The 14,653-nt window shown below is 42.3% G+C and overlaps 1 protein-coding gene across 1 annotated transcript in view; it reads left to right on the forward strand.

Moving 5' to 3' along the window:
* Positions 1-939: 939 nt before the first annotated feature.
* Positions 940-14,653, forward strand: part of LOC134084461 (complement C3-like) — a 35,171-nt gene continuing 21,457 nt past the window's right edge. Inside the window, exons 1-21 of the mRNA XM_062539877.1 lie at positions 940-1,096; positions 2,130-2,325; positions 3,154-3,322; positions 3,775-3,845; positions 4,295-4,383; positions 5,402-5,484; positions 5,857-5,944; positions 6,045-6,150; positions 6,390-6,510; positions 6,603-6,718; positions 7,026-7,178; positions 7,616-7,819; positions 9,246-9,437; positions 9,895-10,050; positions 10,663-10,792; positions 11,280-11,351; positions 11,593-11,787; positions 12,114-12,249; positions 12,518-12,606; positions 13,219-13,358; positions 14,197-14,409. Of these exons, the coding sequence (XP_062395861.1) occupies positions 1,020-1,096; positions 2,130-2,325; positions 3,154-3,322; positions 3,775-3,845; positions 4,295-4,383; positions 5,402-5,484; positions 5,857-5,944; positions 6,045-6,150; positions 6,390-6,510; positions 6,603-6,718; positions 7,026-7,178; positions 7,616-7,819; positions 9,246-9,437; positions 9,895-10,050; positions 10,663-10,792; positions 11,280-11,351; positions 11,593-11,787; positions 12,114-12,249; positions 12,518-12,606; positions 13,219-13,358; positions 14,197-14,409 (2,796 nt within the window). The 5' untranslated portion in view covers positions 940-1,019. The remainder of the gene's footprint in view (positions 1,097-2,129; positions 2,326-3,153; positions 3,323-3,774; positions 3,846-4,294; positions 4,384-5,401; positions 5,485-5,856; positions 5,945-6,044; positions 6,151-6,389; positions 6,511-6,602; positions 6,719-7,025; positions 7,179-7,615; positions 7,820-9,245; positions 9,438-9,894; positions 10,051-10,662; positions 10,793-11,279; positions 11,352-11,592; positions 11,788-12,113; positions 12,250-12,517; positions 12,607-13,218; positions 13,359-14,196; positions 14,410-14,653) is intronic.

The raw sequence follows: 14,653 nt of genomic DNA on the forward strand, positions 1-14,653 counted from the left end.
ACACACACACACACACACACACACACACACACACACACACACACACACACACACACACACAAGCACATGGAGCACTGTTGTGAGTCGTGGAGTGCTGTACTCTCGGTTTCCCGTCAGTGTCCTTACACAACTGCTCTGTTTGTTTTGAACTGTTTGGATTTTCCAAGCCAGTTCAGAGGTGAACTCCCTCCCGCTTTCTCTCTCTCTCCATCCAACACTTACATGCACACACACACACACACACACACACACACACACATGCATGCACACACACAAACATACACACACACACACACACACACACACACACACACACACACACACACACACACACACACACACACACACACACACACACACACACACACACACACACACACACACATCTTCAGTTGCACTTCAAATCGCACAGCCAGAAGGAGAAAACAGTGCAAGAAGATAAGAACATGCTGGAACCTTTCCCCCTTTTTTTCTCGGTTGCTCCTGGCTGCACAGAGATTTCCCAACCTCCTAAAAGGCCTGGAGAGCAGCTGTCATCATCTATCTAGACACTGGAAATTCCAATCAGGTCCTGATACCCCTCCCCTACACACACACACACACACACATACACACACACACACACACACACACACACACACACACACACACACACACACACACACACACACACAGACACACTTGACACACCACCGTCAAATGCTTACTAACACAATCATACAATCTGTATCCAATACTGTCTATCTAACATGCATGAGTCCATACAAGTCTAGCAATGTGATTTATCAGGTCCTGATACACCCCCTCCCCCCATCCCCCATACACAGGTCCAGGTTGCCCAATTGCTCTGACGGGAAAGGGGGGTGAGGAGGGGGAGAGGTAGGAGAGTGGAGGGGGTAGGCGTCTGTGTGTGAGGGAGAGAGGCGGGTGGTGCTGGGGCTGGTGTGGATATAAGGCCGTTTGGGAGTTGTGCGCAGACACTTTACTGCACAGACCCAGGATCAGACAGGCGGTAGAAGATGCGTGTGGACCTGGTGGTGGTGTGTGTGGCCGCCGTGGCTCTCTCTCTCCCCGCTCTCTCAACATGTAGCCCACTGTGAGTAGCCTGTTTTTTTATATATATATATATGTGTAAAAACACACACACACACACACACACACAGAAGTATAAATCACATTGCTAGACTTGTATGGACTCATGTATGTTAAAAAGACAGTATTGGATATAGAGTGTATGATTGCATTAGTAAGCATCTAGGCACAGGGTGTTTGTGTGTGTGTGTGTGTGTGTGTGTGTGTGTGTGCGTGCTTGCATGCATGATGGCATTGGCAAAATGATGTTGTTGCAGTGTTAATAATGAGATGATTTAATTTGTATTTACTGTTGTTGTGTAAATTACACGTACAAGAGTTTATGGCAAGACCACAACGTGTGATTCATGATGCACGGTACATAATCAATAGTGGAGTTGCCCAAAGAGATGTGTCAGCTGTGTGCTCACTTACCGCACAAACATGCATACACACACACACACACACACACACACACACATACATGTACACACACACACACACACACACACACACACACACATTTGCACACACAAAAAGCACAAGTAATATAGTTCTGGGGCCAAGTTGGCAACCAGCAATAAGTTGGCAACAGTCAAAACTCTGGCCAAGTGGGAGGAATGGCTATATTGTGAAAGAGCTGTTATATAACTGTGTGTGTGTGGGTGTGTGTGTGTGCGTGCGTGCGTGCGTGCGTGCGTGCATGCGTGCGTGCGTACGTGCGTGCGAGAGAGAGAGTGTGACTGTGTGCATGTATGTAATGTTTGAGTGTGTGTGTGTGTGTGTGTGTATGTATGTGGATGTGTGTTTGTGAGCGCATGTTTGTGTGAGTGTATGTCTATTTAAAGAGACAAATGATTGCTTATGTACAAAACAGCATGAAGAGTCAATCAGCACCTCAACTTCATATCATATAAATATTACGGTCTATATGGGTGCAAATGCATATTTGGCTTTTAATTACAGTATGGGACTCCATTGGGAAAAACAGATCCTCCCTTCCTCTTGTATTGTTGCGTCACTGGTTAACCTTTGACCTTTCAACTCTGACCCCTCAGCCACGTGATGACGGCTCCTAACCTGCTGAGGGTGAACACCCCAGAGAAGGTGTTTGTGGAGGCCCAAGACTACACTGGAGGTGACCTGAACGTGAAGATCACGGTGATGAATTACCCGAAGAAGAACGTGGAGTTGACCAGCACATCGGTCACGCTCACCAAAGCCAACGACTACATGCTGCTGGCAGACATCACGGTATAGTGCCAGTCACCTCCATAGAACTCTGTTTATCTCAGTGTATCACAATGGATGTACTGCTTAACGGGAGGTTCGAACAGAAAGCCTACAAAGACGACGCTCCCACTGTTAGCATGTGGAATAAGTAAATAAGTAAATACTGACTCTGTGAGGGAAATTCAGTCTCCGCATGTATCCCAATTTGTGAATTAGTGAGCACACGCAGCACACAGTAAATACACAGTGAGGTGAATCACACACTAACCCAGAGCAGTGAGATGCGTGCTCAACAGCGGCGCTCGGGGAGCAGTGAGGGGTTAGGTGCCTTACTCAAGGGCACTTCAGCCGTGGACTGCAGCATTTGTGCCTGAAGAAAAGACACTGTCCACATAGGCAGGCTCTTGCCCATTGTCCATTTCCAATTGGATGGATATCTGCAAGTATCCAGAGGCCTCTGATTGTCCATATGTATCTGCTCCAAATACAAATTCTTCTTTCACTTCTCAGTCAATCCTAGCTCACTCTTTCTTCCAAAGCCCAACCATGAACCAAAATGACTCTGAATCTCCCAGTGCTCTGTGTTATTGCGTGTGAAGAAGCACATAGTACATCATTTTCCTTTGTCGTTGGCATTTATCTCTTAATTCCTCTTCTCATCATTGTGCATGGTTGTGGCTATATTTTCGTCCTTTGAGCTCCTACTCTTTCTGTTTGACATTCAGTGTCCTCAGTGGCTCTGAATCTCCCAGTGTTTTCTGTTATTGTGTGAAGAAGCACATAGCACAACTGGATGAGTATGCTCTCTGTTTAGCCCTGGTCTCACATTGTCTCTCTCCCCTGCCTCAGATTCCCAACAAAGAGGGAACCTTTGAGGAGGATGACAGCGTGAACCAGTACGTCTACCTGCAAGCCCAGTTCCCAGGTCACCTGCTGGAGAAAGTGGTGTTGGTCTCCTTCCAGTCTGGATACATCTTTGTGCAGACAGACAAGACCATTTACACACCTTCAAGCACAGGTGAGCATGAGTCTATGTTTACATTAATGTATGATACAGTAGATTGCATGTAGACAGCTAGATAGCTAGATAGCCTAGATAGTTGATATATATATACAGTAGACAGATATATATGTATCTATCTATCTATCTATCTATCTACATGCAATCTACTGTATCATGTAGACCTTCAAGCACAAGTGAGGATGAGTCTATATTTACATTAATTTATGATACAGTAGATTGCATTTAGACCTTCAAGCACAGGTGTGGGAAGATAGTTTTATTCATGCTATGTTGCTCTTTATTTAAAATGATGCCAATAGTGTTGATGTTGTTGCTAGTTTTATATTCATTCACTAAGCCTGTTTACTTGTTGTGTTATATTCATTGATGTTGCTATTTTGATATACATTCACTAGGCCTGTGTTTACTTACTGTGTTATATTTATTGATGTTGTTTGTCTCTCTAGTTATGTACAGAGTGTTCTCACTCAATCCTGCCCTGCACCCAGTAGAGAGTGGCATTTCTGTGGAGATCATGGTATGTTTACAACCAGCTGTGTGTGTGTGTGTGTGTGTGTGTGTGTGTGTGTGTGTGTGTGTGTGTGTGTGTGTGTGTGTGTGTGTGTGTGTGTGTGTGTGTGTGTGTGTGTGTGTGTGTGTTATGTGGTGAGGGTGTGTGTGTGAGGAGATCGGAACAGACATGTCAGAAGTTGGGTTTACTCCACCTGTAATAACTGCTGCTGACTCTGGACACTTGGTGTGTCCACTTACTACCCAAATAGCACGACCCAACAGGAGGGCAATATCAGTCATGTAAGACACTACCTCAACTAACCGATGATTAGAGGGCATGCTGTTAGGGCTGTTGAGCACTACCAGCTATATAGAAAAATATGACATGGACATAAAGTTAAATGAAAAAAGAAATAAATACAAATTCAAAGTATGTACAGAATAGAAGTGAAGCATATTGTTTGACCTCCACAGACTCCGGATGGAATAACAATCAGCAAAGAGGTCATTTATCCAAAAGGAGGAATCAAGTCTGGAGAACACAAGCTGCCTGAACTTGTCAGGTAAGTCATCTAAATAAAACGTGGATTGGCATTGATGTCAAATGTATGCTTTTTATTTTTCTTACCAAATTGCCAACATATCAGGTTTGTATAATAGTTTATATAAGTTAGCCTTATTAAGTAGTTTGTTTATCTGATCATCTGATCATATTTTTTTTATTATTATGATTTGTATTACTGAGTTTGTCAAGAAGAAAACTGTGTCAAGACAGAAAAGCATATAAATACAAATAAATCCCTAGTAGAAGACAAATTAATAAAAAGTTCCAATTCTTCTCACCGGAAAGCTTTGGAACATGGAAGGTGGATTGGCATTGACCCCATTGACATATAATAGCTTATTTTCCTACTAAATTACTAAAATATCCTTTTTTTTTGTCTAATAGTTTATGTTTAGACAGCCTTATTAAAGGGGTAGCTCAGATTTTTGGACATAGGACTAGCCTAGCACCAGCACTAGCCTAGCACCAGCGAACTCTGCAACTAGAAAGACATGCGCTGAAAATGGTCTCCACTGATAAATATCACACTGACTAACTTGGAAATGAGGTGCTATGTCCAAAAATCCAAAGTACCCCTTGAAGTAGTTTGTTTATCTGGTGTGCGTTTCCCAAAAGCATAGTTGCTAACTGCGTCTTCCTTGGTAGCATTTCTGCCAAATATTAGTCAGAAATATGGTTTTGATACTCGGCCGTATTTTGGTCACATTTTAGAGCTAACAAAACTGCTTAAGAAAAATGTAATTTGACAATATGAAGCTTAAGTGTTTGTGCATGTGTAACTCAAATCTATGGACTCACATTTGGCAGTGGCACTATCAAAGTAGTAATTAGTTAGGAACTACAGTATGCTTTTGGTAGACAGAAACCAGATAGTTTTTTATTTGTCATTAATGCATTACTGAGTCAACAGGAAACCTGTGTAAAGACAGAAGCGCATATTGAATACAATGCAAAAACAAATAAATGCTGAATAGAAAACAAATTAATACAAAACTCCCATTCTTCTCACCTGAAAGCTATGGAACATGGAAGGTTGTAACTCGATTTGTTGCCACACCTCAGAGAAACTTCACTGCTGACTTTGAGGTCAAAGAATATGGTAAGGAGCCATCTAGTGGACAAATGATGCATAGCATTTACAGTCAAACAGATAAGATAATAACCGTGAAATATAACCTTGTCTTGTGCCACGGGTACGCTGGCTAGTACGCCACTCCGTACAGCATTATCTTTGTATTGTAGCGATTTGTTATTTTTTAAATTTGTTTGTCTTGGTGGGCACGCTGGCGACTACGCCGCTCCGTCTAGCCTCTGTTGTCTTATGTACCCTATGTTTCTTGTTTGTCTGACTGTTTGTTTTACAGCACTTTGGTCAACTGTGGTTGTTTTTTAAAGTGCTATATAAATAAATTGACATTGACATTGACATTGACATTGACATTTTTTTCCCCTTTTTCTCGTGGTATTCTAGTTCTGCCCAGCTTTGAAGTGTCCTTGACTCCAGGAAAAGCCTTCTTCTATGTTGACGATGAAGAAATGACAGTTGACATTGTTGCCAGGTTGGTTGCATGCAGAATGAGGGGCCTCTTTTTCCACTTTTGTTCTTTTTTTCAGGCGTTGGTGACTTTTTAAAATAACCAACTTGTTTTTTTGTGTAAGGTATTTGTATGGGAAGGAGGTGACTGGGATTGGATTTGTGGCGTTTGGAGTCAATACCAAAGAGAATGAGAAGAGAAGTTTGGCAAAGTCACTGCAGAGGGTAGAGGTGAGGACACACACACACACACACACACACATGCACACGCTCACGCACACACACACAAACACACACATGCACATGCAAGCACACACACACACACACACACACACACACACACACACGCACACACACACACACACACACACACACACACACATCCACACGCACACATAGACGCACACACGCACACACACACCATTGCAGACCCACAGTGTGATGCTTTAATGTATATGATGCACTTACAGATAAGAGATGGGAAAGGCAAAGCGGTGCTGAAGAAAGATCACATCACACAAACGTTCCCCAAAATCAACGAGCTGGTCGGATCCACCCTCTATGTGTCTGTTAGTGTCCTAACAGAGACAGGTAAACATCTATCGATGTTTCTATAGATCTATCTATCTGTCTGTCTGTCTGTCTGTCTGTCTGTCTGTCTGACTGTATGGTGTTTTTCTCAGGCAGTGAGATGGTGGAGGCTTCCAAGAGAGGTATACCGATAGTCACATCCCCATACACCATTCACTTTAAGAGGACACCCAAATACTTCAAGCCAGGGATGCCCTTTGACGTTTCGGTACGCTTTGTGTTACCATTTCATTTGTGTAGTCCCTTCTGTTGAAATGTTCTGAAATTGAGTGAAATACTAAGAATAAAATACTATAAATTCCTGAAGAAAGCCAAATTCAGAATCAGATTTATTATGCATATTTGTTAACAGACACAAATAATTTGGCTTTGTCTCCTGGTGATTGCCAACCAATGTGATGTATAATCTGTGATTTACAATGTGATCGATGTATCTATAATAATTCAGTCAATAATTACTCCATAATAAGTCATTTGTCTGGTTTGTGTGTCTAAATCTGCTTGGCCCCCTACAGGTCTTGGTGACCAATCCAGACAACTCACCTGCAGACAAGGTGGATGTGGAGGTGACGGCAGCTGGCCAATCAGTGAAGAGTTCCACTCGCTCCAACGGCATGGCCAAAGCCACCATCAACACGCAGGGCGGGGCTTCCAAACTGCCAATCACTGTAAGTCTTAGGTGACCATGGGACCTGCATAGTTATAATAATTTGTTGTATGTAATTTAATTGTTGTACAGAATTCATAGTTTTCCTGCATCACTGTTGAGTCACATTTCTACAATCCTCAGTTCCATTCACTGAGCTAAAAAAAAAAAAAAAAAATGTAGTTCATGTTTTAAAAGTAGATAATTAAATCATCAGGTTGGTTTTTGTTACAGACTCTACATATCCTTTTGGTAACACTGGGCTCAATACCCTGGCTTTAGCAAAGGACATGTTATCAGAGAGGACAAACCATATTTTTGCTAGCAGCTGTCAGTTCTGCTCAGTTCTAAAGATTGTTTAGGCTACTCAATTCACAGTCCTGTGCCCATTATAAATGAAATCACAAGCACACATTTGAGGTGATCATGTGTTAATTTTAGTTTCTTTGTACTTTATAGGTGACGACCAAAGCCCCTGGTCTCACTGATGCTCAACAGGCCAGAGCGGACATGGTAGCATTACCGTATGTGTCCAAGGGAGGTTCCAAGAATTACCTGCACATTGGTGTGGATGCAGCAGAGCTGACCATCGGAGATCAACTCAAGATCAACCTGAACCTGGGAGGAAGTCCTGGAGCCCAGAATAATGACTTCACGTACCTAGTAGGTGTTTTCATTTTCACTTGTGCGTACACACATACAGGGGTGTAGTGGTTAAAAAAGAGGTGGGTAAACTGTGGGTGAAAAATGTGTGGGCAAACTCTCAAATGAAATAATACTAATAAAAAGACATTAGCATTCCCAGCAAGTGTATTTTATTCAAGATATTTAAACTAAAATTCTCAAACTATGAGAGTCATGAAGTGTTCGAAAAAAATGAATTCTAAAATCTGAAATGACCACCATTTTAACTTTCACTCACCTGGTGAGAATTGTGTGAACTCTGTCTTTGTATGAACATTTGAACGAGTGAATAAAAGATAGAAATAATTATCCCAGAAAGTCCCAAAAATGTGACTTGGATAGAAGTTAGGCCTATTAACAATTCATTTCTAAACGTTTAGAACACTTTATAATGGATTGTTTTCAGATACAGTAGGGCTACATCTAATTCCGTTTTCAGTAGCAAACTCGAAACAGCGGCAAAACAACCACCAGTGGACAAAAAAGGTGTTACATGTGTACTGTTAAGACTCGCAATAGAGGATGTAGCTACTGTATGGGGGAAATTAAGGAGATTATAGTTTGACCGTATAGTTTGACCGTGTGCGGTGCCGATGCTATATACCGCTGACATGTTTTGGGGGGCCAACCGAAATTAGTTTACAAAGCAACAAGGCAGTAGCTGCATTTTTGGTTGAAAATTAGTTATTCTCATTTTCATGACATTCAAGTTGTTAAGAAGATTAATATGTATCAAAAATAAGATAATGCAAAGTAACAAAACCCCCACATGTCCAATAATCCACCTACAACTAGTTAGGCTGGACAGTTTGTACTCTGTGTAGTTACTGCATTTTTGCTTTGTAGGGCAGCATAGTTTGGAAACCATTGTTCTATCTGACTAGCAAAGGGAGCTTGTCACTAGCTTCAATGACAGTGAATGCATGAAAATAACTAGAAAAGCACTCAGAGAGCGCAGACCTCCACCTGCATTGTTCTTTCTAGGTTGTCATACATTTGAACCTTAACTATTCAGATCGCCACCCCGTGGCCATACCATGCCATTGCGCCACTGAGTGAAATACATAAAGCGTTATCCTATTGCGGAGAGGGAATTTGAAAGACAACTGCTTATCCCACCCCTCCGATTGAGCCCTGACTACGGTGAGTTCCCAGACCCTACATCTTGATGAGGGTCTGGCTTGTCAGGCTAATTTAAAGGTGCATAAACGCAAAATGGTGTTTAGGTGCGTTTAGTTTCCACTGCATCCCTGCCCACATACACACGCAAACAGATTCAGAAACAGAAACACATGATTTGAATTACATGTGTGCATGTATTCTAACCAAGCTCTGTAACTTATCCTGTGTGTGTATGTGTGTGTGTGTGTGTGTGTGTGTGTGTGTTCAATTCCATCTCCAATAGATCCTAAACAAAGGACAACTTGTGCAAGCTAAGAGATTCAAGAGACAGGGCCAGGCTCTTGTGACCTTGTCCTTACCAGTGACCAAGGAGATGGTCCCCTCCTTCCGTATCGTGGCGTACTACCACGTGGGCTCATCTGAGGTGGTGTCTGACTCAGTCTGGGTGGATGTGAAGGACACCTGCATGGGAACGGTAAATATTTTTCCATTATTTTTTTTATATTTGTCCTCATTTGCATTCATTAATTTATCATAATGTTGTATCCAAAGTCACAGTTGTCATTCTTCAGTGTGTGTGTGTGTGAATATAATACTTTTTTGATCCTGTGAGGGAAATTCGTTTCTCTGCATTTAACCCAATTTAACTGAATTAGTGAACACACACAGCACACACACAGTGAGGTGAATGACACACTAACCCAGAGCAGTGAGCTACCTGCCCAACCAGTGGACTGGTCGGGGATCGAACCGGCAACCCTCCGGTTACAAGCCCGAAGCCCTAACCAGTACACCATGGCTGCCCACAAACAAATGAAACAGTGTTTCATTGTATACTGAACCTCTGCTGATTGTGTTTTAAGTATATATCTCCTCTACAAGCTGCATACTGTAACACTTCTCCCATCTCCTCTCCCCCTGTACTCTTTCAGCTGAAAGTGGAGCCATCTCGCCCAGTTGCAGTCTACTCTCCCCGTCAGCACTTCAGCCTGACCATCACTGGGGACCCAGGGGCCAGAGTGGGTCTGGTGGCCGTGGATAAGGGGGTCTACGTCCTCAACAACAAACACAGACTCACCCAGACGAAGGTGACAACATTTTGCCCTCTGGACACATTGAGAATCAGTATTTGTATGTCACCAGGGTCCTTCCTCAATAATACAAGACTAGGGAGTTCTCTCTTTATCAGAATTTCCACTGTAATCTCAGATGAAGGCCCATATAGGCATTTGTTGTTGACAACCAATGTATCTTTGAAAGCTGTAAGGAAACGATTTTTTTGTAATCCGTTGTCATTACCTCCGCCAAGGACCGGTGGGGACCGGTGTCTGTCTGTTTGTTTGTTTGTCTTTCTGTCTGTTTGTCTGTCTGTTAGCAAGATAACTAAAAAAGTAATGGATGGATTTCGATAGGCGGGATTCCGGAGGCGTTTATGTATTTCTAAATGTAATTAGTGGTGTAATGGCATAGTATGGCCATGTGGTGACGATCTGAATGGTTTAGGTTCAAATGTATGACAAGGTCTGCGCTCTCTGAGTGCTTTTCTTACTGTTGTTGTTTAAAACTGGCTGCATCCCAGACAGGAGCTCATATGACATTGACAAAAATGTTTTGTCTGGTGTTGTCTCCCTCTCTCACTAACTGTTTTGATTTGTTTGTCTTTTTTGTGTGGTTGTTTGTTTGTCTGTGTCTCAACACAGATCTGGGATGTCATTGAGAAGTATGACACAGGATGCACAGCAGGCAGTGGTAAGGACAGCATGGGGGTGTTCTTTGACGCCGGCCTCTTCTTCCAATCGAGTACCGCTGGAGGCACTGATTCACGCCAAGGTACACCCCACCAACACACATAAACAGCCTATATACTGTACTGTATATTATAGAAACCTCTGCGTAGTTAGTTAAAATGAAAGTCTGTACTTCTCCTTGAGACAAACACTTTTGAGTCTTGGAAGACACTTTTCAATTTTCTTCTAGATTTTGCAAGCATTCAGTGTCAGTCAATAAAATGAATAGAGCACACACCAAGTAACCTGCCCGAAATGATCCTGCATGATTCACACATATCAGCAGCCTTTTAACTGTGTTTAATTTGCAAGGGTTTCCTAACAAACATCTGAAAGTGACAGGCACTCAATTAATATACAGTGTGATTTTTTAATGTTAAAAGTTGCAGTTGGTAAACTCTTTTAAGTGGTGGATAAACCCAAATACGAGGTGGATGGATCAACTGTATTTCAGAATTGGATAAACTGTGTTCACTTGCGTTTAACCTCCACTACATCCCTGCATTTACCAGTTTCTCTCTTCTCCTTAGCACACACATGCCCAAAGACAGCCAAGCGGCGACGAAGAGCCATCACCATTCAGGACCTGCACAACTCTCTGAGTAAGTTCAGATGAAACCACCATCTACAGTAGATGTTCAGGCAATTTATACATTTGAGTTACTTTCTGAGTAGGTTCATTTTCACACTTTGATGACTTTGCACCTCTGTTAAGTCGTCATCATCTATCTAACACACTACTTTGGATTTTTTGACAGATGAGTTCTTAGTCTCTCTCTCTCTCTCTCTCTCTCTCCTATGTCTCCAGTTTTAAGCTATTTTCATATTTTTGTTTTACCTCAGCTTCGAAATACACCAGCACAGAGCGAGAATGCTGTGTGGACGGAATGAAAGAAAACATCATTGGCTTAACATGTGAACGTCGTGCCGAATACATCACAGACGGAGACAAGTGTGTCCAGGCCTTCCTGCACTGCTGCAAGGAGATGTCCAGTCAGAAGAAGGAAGCCAAAGACGAGCAACTTCTCCTTGCTCGCAGTAAGCGCCTCAGCTGAACTTGCTCCTAAACTCAAGACGAGTTTTTACAATGGGTGCCTCTCATTTGGTGTTTTATACACCCTCCCTTCCTTCCTCGATCTTTGTCCTCACTGATCTAGATAGAGAATGATGGGGCGGCAACAATGGGATAGTCTATCCAGTGTTAGTTATAGATCAGTGGGAACGCCCCTCGAGGATCGAGCATTGAAGATCGAGGAGAGTGTTTGAGAGCCACCCAATGTCTACGGATGTTGTGCATTGCGTTTATGCTATTGCTCAGTTCAACTGAGAGCTAAACCTTCTTTACTTGTTCTGTCGCTACACAGGTGAAGAAGATGACGACATCTACTACACAGAGTCGGAGGACATTGTCTCCCGCTCCCAGTTTCCAGAGAGCTGGCTCTGGGAGGATGATGAGGCCACACACACACTTCCGCAATGTCCTGCAAATAACAAACACTGGTGAGCGAGAAAAGCCCGATTTTCAGTCATTATTCATTAAGTTAATTCTCTGTTTTTATTTGGATATAATTGAACATTACTCGACCATAATGATCAAGGGGAAATTAAAGTAATATATCATTTATGATTATTATGATGACGATGATGATGATGATTATGATGATGATTATTATTATTATTATTATTGATAATAATAATTATTATAATAATAACAATAACAATAAAATCATACATGGATGGTAACGTTTGTTGTTTTTGCCATTGTCAGCACCACCACTTCCATGACACAGAAGAGCTTCCTGAAGGACTCCATCACCAGCTGGCAGGTCACAGCCATTAGCATTTCAAACACTCATGGTAGGTCAGCAACCTCTCACAGAGGCCCACAGAACTCAAAGAACTCAACAAACTCTTCTTTAGAACTCATAGAACTCCTTCTGAGAACTTAAGCCCCCCACCCCAGAACTCATATTAGGTGGTGTTTACTGTTTACACAAAGCCAGTCTGAGAAAAAACCGCTATATCTTTGTGTGTATTTCCAAGTATCCGTTTTGAAAAATACCCGACTATGTGTTGATATGGTCTTAGAATGATATGGTCTCCTTTTCAAAACGTACACAACTCCTTCTGTGTGTTGGTGTTAGCCAACATTTCCTCTCAATGGGCAGCCGTGGCCTACTGGTTAGGGCTTCGGGCTTGTATCCTGAGAGTTGCCGGTTTGATCCCCGACGAGTTCATGGCTGATGTGCCCTTGCCGCTGGTTGGGCTGGCAGCTCACTGCACTGGGTTGTGTGATTCACCTCACTGTGTGTTCACTGTGTGCTGTGTGTTCACTAATTCGGTTAAATTGGGTTAAATGCAGAGAACTGAATTTCCCTCACGGGATCAAAAAAGTATATGTTCTATTCTATTCTATTCTATTCTCTCATCCTGGTTGTCTTTGAACATACGCCACTCTTGTTTCCACAGGCATCTGTGTGGCAGACCCCTATGAAATGATTGTAATGAAGGACTTCTTCATTGACCTGAAGCTTCCCTACTCTGCTGTGCGCAACGAGCAGATTGAAATCAAAGCCATCCTCTACAACTACAATGACTATGAAATCAAGGTGAGATTGCACCTTTGGATGCTGAAAGCACAGTTTACCTTCAATGGGTTTGCTACACATACAGTTCTATAATATGTTATACATATATAATATGTCTATCTATATGGCTCAAAATTGTTTTTTTTTCTACTCCTAGCATTACATATGTTGAACTTTAACTGTGCTAATATTAATTCCAAAGCAATACACAAGGGCTCCGTTCAAATCGGGTAAAACTGCTGCCTTCTAAGATATCTAACTAGAGAGAAAGGCAGCGAAGGCCGTTCGAAACCGAAAAAACGATTTTCGCTGCCTTCTAAGATATCTTAGAATTCCTGAATAACGGTAAATTTTGAAGGCAGCATCGATGTACACTTCAAGCTGCCTTCTACCCATAATCCTTTGCGGCCACATCTGAATCCCTGTGAAAACAAAACAAACATGGCTGCCGATATCGGTAAATGACTGCCGAATCTGTTGAAATGTCATTTGTGTGACGTTATTTAGCTTGGATTTGTGGAAAGTAGATTGAAAATAAACGATTTACTACCTGGTTATACCATTTTTGTACCCACTAATAACGCCTGGTCTGATATATTAGCTGCCAGTGAAATTGTATACCGTTAGCTTAACGTCAGGCTTTTGCTAACGTCACACCGTAGTGTTAACCAAAGATTCTAGAGTGCTACGCTCATTTTTAAACGACGCGTTTAATCTAAAGTCATGTCTAGTTAGAGAGCTCTCTATTTAGGGAGGGAGGCAGTAGGCAGCTGCCTTCCGATTCGAACGGAGCCAATGTCTCATGAAGTGAAGTGGGTTAAGAAGCTAAACATAAGAAGCTATCTCTCTACTTGCTTAGGTGCGTGTGGAACTGTTGGAGACTGATGAAGTATGCAGTGTGGCCACCAAGAAGGGCAAGTACCGCACTACTATTGAGATGGACCCCATGTCATCAAGAGCAATGCCCTTCGTCATCATCCCCATGGAGCTGGGCAAACACACCATTGAGCTGAAGGCCGCTGTGTTCGACTCACATCTCTCAGATGGTGTCAAGAAGGACCTGCTGGTGGTGGTGAGTGTTTCACTGTAAACAGACAAACCAACAAAACAGGGAAGGATGCATGCTGAGTCAGTTGGATAGATGAATCTACTGATTGTGAAGAGTGCCTCTGGAGAGAAAGAGAGCAAAATAGAAGTATACATACAATTGTAAATCAGTGATTCACACAAGTAGATGTATGGATGGACAATAAATCTGCTGTTTGTGTCTCTGGATAGAAAGAAAGAAAAAAGAGAAAGAAGCATATACTGTCAGA

Source organism: Sardina pilchardus, chromosome 1 (genome assembly GCF_963854185.1).
Source record: "Sardina pilchardus chromosome 1, fSarPil1.1, whole genome shotgun sequence".
Lineage (NCBI taxonomy): Eukaryota > Metazoa > Chordata > Actinopteri > Clupeiformes > Clupeidae > Sardina > Sardina pilchardus.